The 9,226-nt window shown below is 57.0% G+C and overlaps 2 protein-coding genes across 2 annotated transcripts; both read left to right on the top strand.

Moving 5' to 3' along the window:
* The first annotated feature begins 1,000 nt into the window (after positions 1–1,000).
* On the top strand, positions 1,001–2,637 carry LOC118654276 (erythroid transcription factor-like). The gene is made up of 3 exons (XM_036305606.1): positions 1,001–1,129; positions 1,645–1,762; positions 2,231–2,637. Exons 1-3 carry the CDS (start codon positions 1,001–1,003, stop codon positions 2,635–2,637), a joined length of 654 nt encoding a protein of 217 aa, XP_036161499.1.
* A 4,096-nt stretch (positions 2,638–6,733) lies between these two features.
* LOC118654275 (erythroid transcription factor-like) lies at positions 6,734–8,340 on the top strand. Its single transcript, XM_036305605.1, has 3 exons — positions 6,734–6,862; positions 7,378–7,503; positions 7,972–8,340. Exons 1-3 carry the CDS (start codon positions 6,734–6,736, stop codon positions 8,338–8,340), a joined length of 624 nt encoding a protein of 207 aa, XP_036161498.1.
* The last annotated feature ends 886 nt before the right edge of the window (positions 8,341–9,226 follow it).

The raw sequence follows: 9,226 nt of genomic DNA, 5'->3' as shown, positions 1-9,226 counted from the left end.
GGCTTTTCTGGCAGGGTTCCATGTTGCTGGGGTATCCATGGAGACCCTTAGCTAGGGAAGAATCTCACAAAGAAGCCATCTTAGAAATGGCCAGAAGCCTTCATGAGGCTATGTGGATCACGTTCCCTGTGTATGTGCAGACCTGGGAACGTACATCCCCAGAAAGCCTCATTGGGAATGAATACGGTAAGTAGGTGGGGGTGACCCTAGTTGAGTGGCCCATGGGGCTCCACAAAGTTATGCTAAAAGCCCATTGGGAAAAGGCTGCTGGTGCCTGCAGCTGCCAGAGTGACCAATGGGACTCAGACCCAGGAGTCCCCCAATGGCCAGCAGAGCTGCTCTGGCAACCGATGGGAAGGTGGGAAGGCTGGCCACCATGTGGGGCTGTTGGGAATCACTGCATCTTGAAAGCAGGATGGCTTCAGACCTTCTGTTCCCTTCTTTCTTCCTTCCCATACCCACCCACACCCCAAACAGTCTTCCAGGTCAATGCATGCCTCTGCTGTCTGGAGGGGACCCCTGGAGGCTCACCATACACCAGCTGGGCCTATGGCAGCACGGGGCTCTACCCTCCCGCAACTGTGAGCCCCACCTGGGAGTACACCCCTCCCCAGGCCTCAGAAGATTCCTATGCAAGAGGCACCTTCCTAGAGAACATCAAGACACAGCGACTGAGTCCGGACCTGTTGGCGCTGGGGCCTGCGGTGCCTTCCTCCATCCCTGTCCCCAGCAGTGCTTATGGGCCCCCCGACTTTCCTAGGAGCTTCTTTCCTCCAACCAGAAGCCCCCCCAATCCAGCGGTCTATTCCTCCCCCAGCCTCCAAGGAGCCCTGCCCCGGTCCACCTGTGGTGAGGCTCCCCCAAAGGGACAGGGAGGTTGAGGAGGGGAATGCGGTCCAAGGCAAAGTTGCGCTGAGCCTGGTCCCTCTTCCCCCTGTCCACCTCACCAGAAGCCTGGGATTGTGCGCCATGCAGGGTGGTTCTGAGACGGTGTGACAGCATGTGTACCAGGCACAGCGAAAGTCCGGCAGAGCGAAAGTCCGGCAGAGCGAAAGCCGCTCCACAGTGCCACCTGTGCAATGCCGGGGGTCAGACGATGACTAGGCAGAACAAGCCCCAAAGGCGCCCGGTAAGAGCCCAGGCCGGCCTCCCCTCCCCCAGGTACTCTGTTCTCTCTCTGGGCAGGGATCTCTGCCCTCACACTCTATGAGAACCCACATCCCCCCTCCCTGCCCCATCCACTCAGGGACCCAGCTCTGTACAGGAGTGTCTACCCTCAGCCTACCCTCGGGCTGCAAGCAGGCACGCCGTCCACTCCCTGCACAGCAGCTTTCATCCTTGGCTACACACTGGGATCACCGTGGGGCCCTCCCGAGATGGGCTGATTTACTTGGTCTGGGGCGCTGCCTGGGCATCAGGATTGTTTTCGACTCCCCAAGTGAGTCCAATGTCCGCCAACGCTGAGAACCACTGATGAAGCACCCCACGCCATTTGGAAAGCCCCGGGACAGGAGGCCATGTCCTCGCCCCTCAGAGCACCCTCAGCCTATGCCTCGTCCAGGAAGCCCTGCCTGCACCCTGACCCTCACCTCCTGGGTCCTCCACCCACCAGTGCACTGACCCTCATTTTCTTGCTGCCCCCAGAAGGTCAGCAAGCGGGCAGGTGCCCAGTGCACCAACTGCCAGACAACCATCACGGCAGTGTGGCGGCTGAATGCCAATAGAGACCCCGTGTGCAATGCCTGCGGCCTTTATTACAAGCGACACCAGGTGTGCCCTGCCTCTTGGAGCCTCCCCCCTGAACCCCCATCCCACTAACCTGGACTTCCTTCTCCTTTTCCTTTCCTGTGTTCTTCTTATCACGCTTTCTCTCTTGTCCCTGTTATTCTCTTCCCTCCTCCTTCCCTATCACCCTTCTCTTCTCTACACCTTCATCTCCTCCCTGCCTGTCTTTTCCCTCCTGCTCCCTTCTCTCTCCTCCATTTCTCATTGCCTTCCCCCTCCCCTCCAGCCATCAGCTAGTCCTATGGCTAGAGGCTCCCTCAGCCTTTCCATTGCTTAGGGCCTCACAAGCTCATGACTCCTTAGGGCATTATCTGTGCCACAGCTGGGGCCTGCTCCCCTAGTCCTTGACCCAGTTCCCGACTCTTAAGGAGTGGGGTGGAAAGGGTGTCCCTGCTGGAGACACAGAGGCAAAAGTCTGAGGTTGGGGAACACTCATGGCCTCTCTTTCATCAAGTGTACCGACCACGGAACGTGCAGAAGGGTGGTATAAAGTCTAGAAAACCCAGGCCATCACAGAAAGAAAAGAAGCCAGTGTCGAGCCTGGGAGGCACAGGACCAGCTGATGCTCCGGCTGGTGGCTTCATGGTGGTGGCTGGGGGCAGCGATGGTGGGAATTGTGGGGAAGTGGCCTCAGGCTTGAGATTTGGCCCACCTGGTACTGCCCATCTCTACCGAGGCCCGGGCCCCGAGGTGCTGTCAGGGCCTGTCAGCCACCTCATGCCTTTCCCCGGGCCCCTGTTGGGTTCACCCACAGGCTCCTTCCCCACAGGCCCCATGCCTCCCACAACCACCAGCACTGTGGAGGCCCACTCAGCCCATGAGGACACAGAGCATGACTCAGAGCAGGTGTAGGGTCCCTCTCCGCATGGAGCCAGAAGTTTCTACAACCCAACCTCTGGGCTCCCCATAGCTCTTGGTCTGGACCATCAATGATTTGTAAAATAAATCATCAGAGTCCTGACGATGGAGGTGTGAGTCTGAGTGGGACTGAATAAAGAGCCGTGGTAGGTGGGGTGTGCAATGGTGCCTGTGGTTCTTTGGTTATGGCGTGAGGCCGTGTGAGACAGCACGTGTCACCCTTCATGATAGTGGGTTATGATGTGCAAGTACAAGAGTGTACTAGTATGTGAAACCGCGTGTGACAGCAACCAGGGTGTATGATGTGGCGTGTACCTGCACACGTCATGGGCAGAGACTGTGTGTGGTGGCTGACTGCTCTGTGAGGTGGTGACCACGGTGATGAGGTTCTGAGAGATGGTGTGCATGACACCAGACAACTGTGAGAAATGGGGCACCAGTGACTGTATGAGAGGACGTGGGGGTATGTGTGTAACGGCATGTGCTGAGGCAACATGTGAGGCTGTGCTCATGTGATTGTGCACCCTGCAGGGTGGTTCTGAGGCGGTGTGACAGCATGTGTACCAGGCACAGCATTTGCTCAATAAACATTTCTGGGATGCTCACCAAGGGCTGTGTAGGACGGATGTGGAGACCTAGCAGTGTGACCTGAGGTACTGCGTGTCAGGAGGTCTTTGTGGGTCTGGCAAGGGCAGCACTTGTGTGCAAGCATGTGTATGTGAGCGTATCGCACATCCTGTGCCCTGTCACAGTGCCTCTGAGTGGCTGACAGCGTGAGCAGCTCTGTACACTTGCTTGTGGAGGTATCAATATGTATACAGGTGCAAGTGAGGGGCCCACCTCCAAGGGACAGAAGACATGTTCAGGACAGGAATGGGAGGCCAAGGTTGGGGCTGGAAAGGCAGCCAGCAGGAAGGGCAGAGGCCGGTCTGGGACCGTGGGGTAGTCCATGGGCCCTCTTGTCACTCGTCTCTTATCTCTCTCAGCCCAGCTCGGCCTGCAGCCCTGTGGGAAATGGTAGAGAAGGAGGGTGAGATTAGGAGGACAAAATAATCTCTAGGGGGATATTTAGACCCCATAGGTGGTGAGCTCCCCACAGTGCCAACTCCCTCCCCAATGCACCCACTCACCTGGGATGTGTTCTTCCATGGAACAAACCCTCACACTGGAGCATGCACGGAGTTAGGTGACATCCTAACCCAGACAGGTTAAGCGTCTCTCCCAAGGCCACTCAGCTGTTGGCACAGGGCTGAGCCAGGCTCCGTGGTGTAGCCTCCACACTGCCCAGAGGCTCCTAACCGCAAGCAGCACCGTTTCCTGAGTGCTCACTGTGGGCAACAACAGCGGAAGGCTCAGGTGCTTTCTTTCATGAACACCTGAAAAAATACTCCAGTCCAGCTGGTGTGGCTCAGTGGTTGAGCATCAACAGGACAGCATCCCTTCAGCTCGTCAGCACACTGGCCCACTGAAGAACCACAGTTGTCCCTGCTCATGACAGGGATTGTCCAGAACTTCCCTGGCCGCTCCACAGAACCCCAGCCTCCTCATCCTGTGGGAGCCCCTGTCCTCGTCTTGAACAGAAACCTCTTGCAGAACCTGTGCTGGACAGGCCCCTGGACCCGCCGTGTTCAGGAGCCCCGGATCCCCAACTCCTATCAAAACGGCAGCCCTAGCCTGGTTCAGGAGCCTCTCTGATACTGGAGCTCTAAGGGAACCATTTCTCTAATCAACAGGAAACCCATCCTGACCCTGAGCAGAATCACCGGTCCTCACCTTCTACAGGAGGCACCCTGTCCTGCCACCACAGCACAGGAACCTCCGCCTTCCCTGGTGGCAGGACAGAGCCTGCCCCACCCACCCTTATAGAAATGCCTGGCCTGACCCTCTTCATGGCACTCCATCTCTATAGGAATCCTGCCTGGACCTTGGTCGGGACAGCTCTGTCCTCACACTGCACTGCAGCCCTGCCGTCCAGGTAGCATTTTACAACCACTCTGCTCATCTTAAAATCTAGTTCAGAAACCACCTCTCTGACTCTGTCTGCAGAAATTCTCTCTTACCATTGATGTTTCTATCCCTCTCCCTTCCTCTCTGAAATCTTTAAAAATATATTTTAAAGAAAGAAATCCCCACCTGTAAACTCTTTGGGAACCCCGATTGAGTTCAGGAGCCTTGCTTACATCGTTGACAATGACCCCTGACGTCACTCTGCACAACAATCCCTACCTCACACCCTACCCCACAGAGTCCACAGGAACCTGTGATCCAACTCTCAATGTGAACTTCAATCTTGAACTTACATGGAAAACCTTTCCGGAATCTGTGGGCGGCACCTGTCCTGACCCCCTGTTTTAAGTCCAGACCTCATCCTATATAGGCACCGACAGCCTCACCTGGCACAGGACCTCCTGCCCAGACACTGTGCAGGGCTTGCTGATCTAACCCTGTGCTGGCTCCATGGCTCTGACCCTCTACAGGAAGCCTTGCCTATAACAGTGCTGGATTCTGCAGAAACCTTTCCCTGACTTCCAACAGAAATCCGTAACTTGACCCGTTTCGGGAATCTCTGACCTGATCGTTCATAGGAACCCCTAAACATGCCCTCTGGAAGCACTCCCCTGACCGTGTATAGGAAGCCCTGATGTGACTCTCTCTGACAGCCTTGGTCTGGAAGCCTTGCCCTCCCCTTGTACAGGAGCCACTGTCCTGACTGTGGCTAGTGGCCACCACATGAAACAGCGTAGCTCTGGGGAGTCTACAGAATCCCGTAGCAGGCACTGCTATAGGCTTTTCAACCCTGCTCCCCTTTCTTCCTGACTCACTCACTTTCCCAGCCTCCCTTGCAATGACAGGTGGACATGTGACAGTTCTGATCAATGGAGTGAGCAGAGTGACATACGCAACTTCCAGGCCTGGCCCATAGGAACCTCTCATGGGCCCTCTTATGAGCACTGGCTGGTGTTCTCAGTGGTGAGAGCATGGGCTTGTGCACTGAAGGGTCTCGGGTTTGATTCCCAGACAAGGGCATGCACCTGGGTTTAGGTTCGATCCCCAGCCCCAGTTGGAGCATATGCAGGCAGCTGCTGCACTGGCTTTTCTGGCAGGGTTCCATGTTACTGGGGTTGCCGTGGAGACCCATAGATAGGGTAGAATCTAACAAAGAAGCCATCTTAGAAATGGCCAGAAGCCTTCACGAGGCTCTGTGGATCACGTTCCCTGTGTATGTGCAGACCTGGGAACGTACATCCCCAGACTGCCTCATTGGGAATGAATACGGTAAGTAGGTGGGGGTGACCCTAGTTGAGTGGCCCATGGGGCTCCACAAAGTTATGCTAAAAGCCCATTGGGAAAAGGCTGCTGGTGACTGCAGCTGCCAGAGTGACCAGTGGGACTCAGACCCAGGAGTCCCCCAATGGCCAGCAGAGCTGCTCTGGCAACCGATGGGAAGGTGGGAAGGCTGGCCACCATGTGGGGCTGTTGGGAATCACTGCATCTTGAAAGCAGGATGGCTTCAGACCTTCTGTTCCCTTCTTTCTTCCTTCCCATACCCACCCACACCCCAAACAGTCTTCCAGGTCAATGCATGCCTCTGCTGTCTGGAGGGGACCCCTGGAGGCTCACCATACACCAGCTGGGCCTATGGCAGCACGGGGCTCTACCCTCCCGCAACTGTGAGCCCCACCTGGGAGTACACCCCTCCCCAGGCCTCAGAAGATTCCTATGCAAGAGGCACCTTCCTAGAGAACATCAGGACACAGCGACTGAGTCCGGACCTGTTGGCGCTGGGGCCTGCGGTGCCTTCCTCCATCCCTGTCCCCAGCAGTGCTTATGGGCCCCCCGACTTTCCTAGGAGCTTCTTTCCTCCAACCAGAAGCCCCCCCAATCCAGCGGTCTATTCCTCTCCCAGGCTCCAAGGAGCCCTGCCCCCGTCCACCTGTGGTGAGGCTCCCCCAAAGGGACAGGGAGGGTGAGGAGGGGGATGGGGTCCAAGGCAAAGTTGGGCTGAGCCTGGTCCCTCTTCCCCCTGTCCACCTCACCAGAAGCCTGGGATTGTGCGCCATGCAGGGTGGTTCTGAGACGGTGTGACAGCATGTGTACCAGGCACAGCGAAAGTCCGGCAGAGCGAAAGTCCGGCAGAGCGAAAGCCACTCCACAGTGCCACCTGTGCAATGCCGGGGGTCAGACGATGACTAGGCAGAACAAGCCCCAAAGGCGCCCGGTAAGAGCCCAGGCCGGCCTCCCCTCCCCCAGGTACTCTGTTCTCTCTCTGGGCAGGGATCTCTGCCCTCACACTCTATGAGAACCCACATCCCCCCTCCCTGCCCCATCCACTCAGGGACCCAGCTCTGTACAGGAGTGTCTACCCTCAGCCCACCCTCGGGCTGCAAGCAGGCACGCCGTCCACTCCCTGCACAGCAGCTTTCATCCTTGGCTACACACTGGGATCACCGTGGGGCCCTCCCGAGATGGGCTGATTTACTTGGTCTGGGGCGCTGCCTGGGCATCAGGATTGTTTTCGACTCCCCAAGTGAGTCCAATGTCCGCCAACGCTGAGAACCACTGATGAAGCACCCCACGCCATTTGGAAAGCCCCGGGACAGGAGGCCATGTCCTCGCCCCTCAGAGCACCCTCAGTCTATGCCTCGTCCAGGAAGCCCTGCCTGCACCCTGACCCTCACCTCCTGGGTCCTCCACCCACAAGTGCACTGACCCTCATTTTCTTGCTGCCCCCAGAAGGTCAGCAAGCGGGCAGGTGCCCAGTGCACCAACTGCCAGACAACCATCACGGCAGTGTGGCGGCTGAATGCTAATAGAGACCCCGTGTGCAATGCCTGCGGCCTTTATTACAAGCGACACCAGGTGTGCCCTGCCTCTTGGAGCCTCCCCCCTGCACCCCCATCCCACTAACCTGGCCTTCCTTCTCCTTTTCCTTTCCTGTGTTCTTCCTATCTCCCTTTCTCTCTTCTCCCTGTTATTCTCCTCCCTCCTCCTTCCCTATCACCCTTCTCTTCTCTACACCTTCATCTCCTCCCTGCCTGTCTTTTCCCTCCTGCTCCCTTCTCTCTCCTCCATTTCTCATTTCCTTCCCCCTCCCCTCCAGCCATCAGCAAGTCCTATGGCTAGAGGCTCCCTCAGCCTTTCCATTGCTTAGGGCCTCACAAGCTCATGACTCCTTAGGGCATTATCTGTGCCACAGCTGGGGCCTGCTCCCCTAGTCCTTGACCCAATTCCCGACTCTTAAGGGGTGGGGTGGAAAGGGTGTCCCTGCTGGAGACACAGAGGCAAAAGTCTGAGGTTGGGGAACACTCATGGCCTCTCTTTCATCAGGTGAACCGACCACGGACCGTGCAGAAGGGTGGTATAAAGTCTAGAAAACCCAGGCCATCACAGAAAGAAAAGAAGCCAGTGTCGAGCCTGGGAGGCACAGGACCAGCTGATGCTCCGGCTGGTGGCTTCATGGTTGTGGCTGGGGGCAGCGATGGTGGGAATTGTGGGGAAGTGGCCTCAGGCTTGAGATTGGGCCCACCTGGTACTGCCCATCTCTACCGAGGCCCGGGCCCCGTGGTGCTGTCAGGGCCTGTCAGCCACCTCATGCCTTTCCCCGGGCCCCTGTTGGGTTCACCCACAGGCTCCTTCCCCACAGGCCCCATGCCTCCCACCACCACCAGCACTGTGGATGCGCCACTCAGCCCATGAGGACACAGAGCATGACTCAGAGCAGGGGTAGGGTCCCTCTCCGCGTGGAGCCAGAAGTTTCTACAACCCAACCTCTGGGCTCCCCATAGCTCTTGGTCTGGACCATCAATGATTTGTAAAATAAATCATCAGAGTCCTGACGATGGAGGTGTGAGTCTGAGTGGGACTGAATAAAGAGCCGTGGTAGGTGGGGTGTGCAATGGTGCCTGTGGTTCTTTGGTGATGGCGTGAGGCCGTGTGAGACAGCACGTGTCACCCTTCATGATAGTGGGTTATGATGTGCAAGTACAAGAGTGTACTAGTATGTGAAACCGCGTGTGACAGCAACCAGGGTGTATGATATGGCGTGTACCTGCACACGTCATGGGCAGAGACTGTGTGTGGTGGCTGACTGCTCTGTGCGGTGGTGACCATGGGGGTGAGGTTCTGAGAGATGGTGTGCACGACACCAGACAACTGTGAGAAATGGGGCACCAGTGACTGTATGAGAGGACGTGGGGGTATGTGTGTAACGGGGTGTGCTGAGGCAACATGTGAGGCTGTGCTCATGTGATTGTGCACCCTGCAGGGTGGTTCTGAGGCGGTGTGACAGCATGTGTACCAGGCACAGCATTTGCTCAATAAACATTTCTGGGATGCTCACCAAGGGCTGTGTAGGACGGATGTGGAGACCTAGCAGTGTGACCTGAGGTACTGCATGTCAGGAGGTCTTTGTGGGTCTGGCAAGGGCAGCACTTGTGTGCAAGCATGTGTATGTGAGCGAATCGCACATCCTGTGCCCTGTCACAGTGCCTCTGAGTGGCTGACAGCGTGAGCAGCTCTGTACACTTGCTTGTGGAGGTATCAATATATATACAGGTGCAAGTGAGGGGCCCACCTCCAAGGG

Source organism: Myotis myotis, unplaced genomic scaffold (assembly GCF_014108235.1).
Source record: "Myotis myotis isolate mMyoMyo1 unplaced genomic scaffold, mMyoMyo1.p scaffold_m19_p_4, whole genome shotgun sequence".
In the NCBI taxonomy this organism is placed as follows: Eukaryota; Metazoa; Chordata; class Mammalia; order Chiroptera; family Vespertilionidae; genus Myotis; species Myotis myotis.
Note: the sequence above shows the minus strand (reverse complement) of the source record. Positions and strands in the feature narration are given on the sequence as shown.

Bases quoted from the DNA above. Each gene is read 5' to 3' on its own strand.
- LOC118654276 (XM_036305606.1), top strand. From the start codon at position 1,001: ATGTGTACCAGGCACAGCGAAAGTCCGGCAGAGCGAAAGTCCGGCAGA. The intron at 1,130-1,644 runs GTAAGAGCCCAG...TGCTGCCCCCAG, and splicing joins ACAAGCCCCAAAGGCGCCCG to AAGGTCAGCAAGCGGGCAGG. The intron at 1,763-2,230 runs GACACCAGGTGT...CATGGCCTCTCT, and splicing joins CTGCGGCCTTTATTACAAGC to TTCATCAAGTGTACCGACCA.
- LOC118654275 (XM_036305605.1), top strand. From the start codon at position 6,734: ATGTGTACCAGGCACAGCGAAAGTCCGGCAGAGCGAAAGTCCGGCAGA. The intron at 6,863-7,377 runs GTAAGAGCCCAG...TGCTGCCCCCAG, and splicing joins ACAAGCCCCAAAGGCGCCCG to AAGGTCAGCAAGCGGGCAGG. The intron at 7,504-7,971 runs GTGTGCCCTGCC...CTCTTTCATCAG, and splicing joins TTTATTACAAGCGACACCAG to GTGAACCGACCACGGACCGT.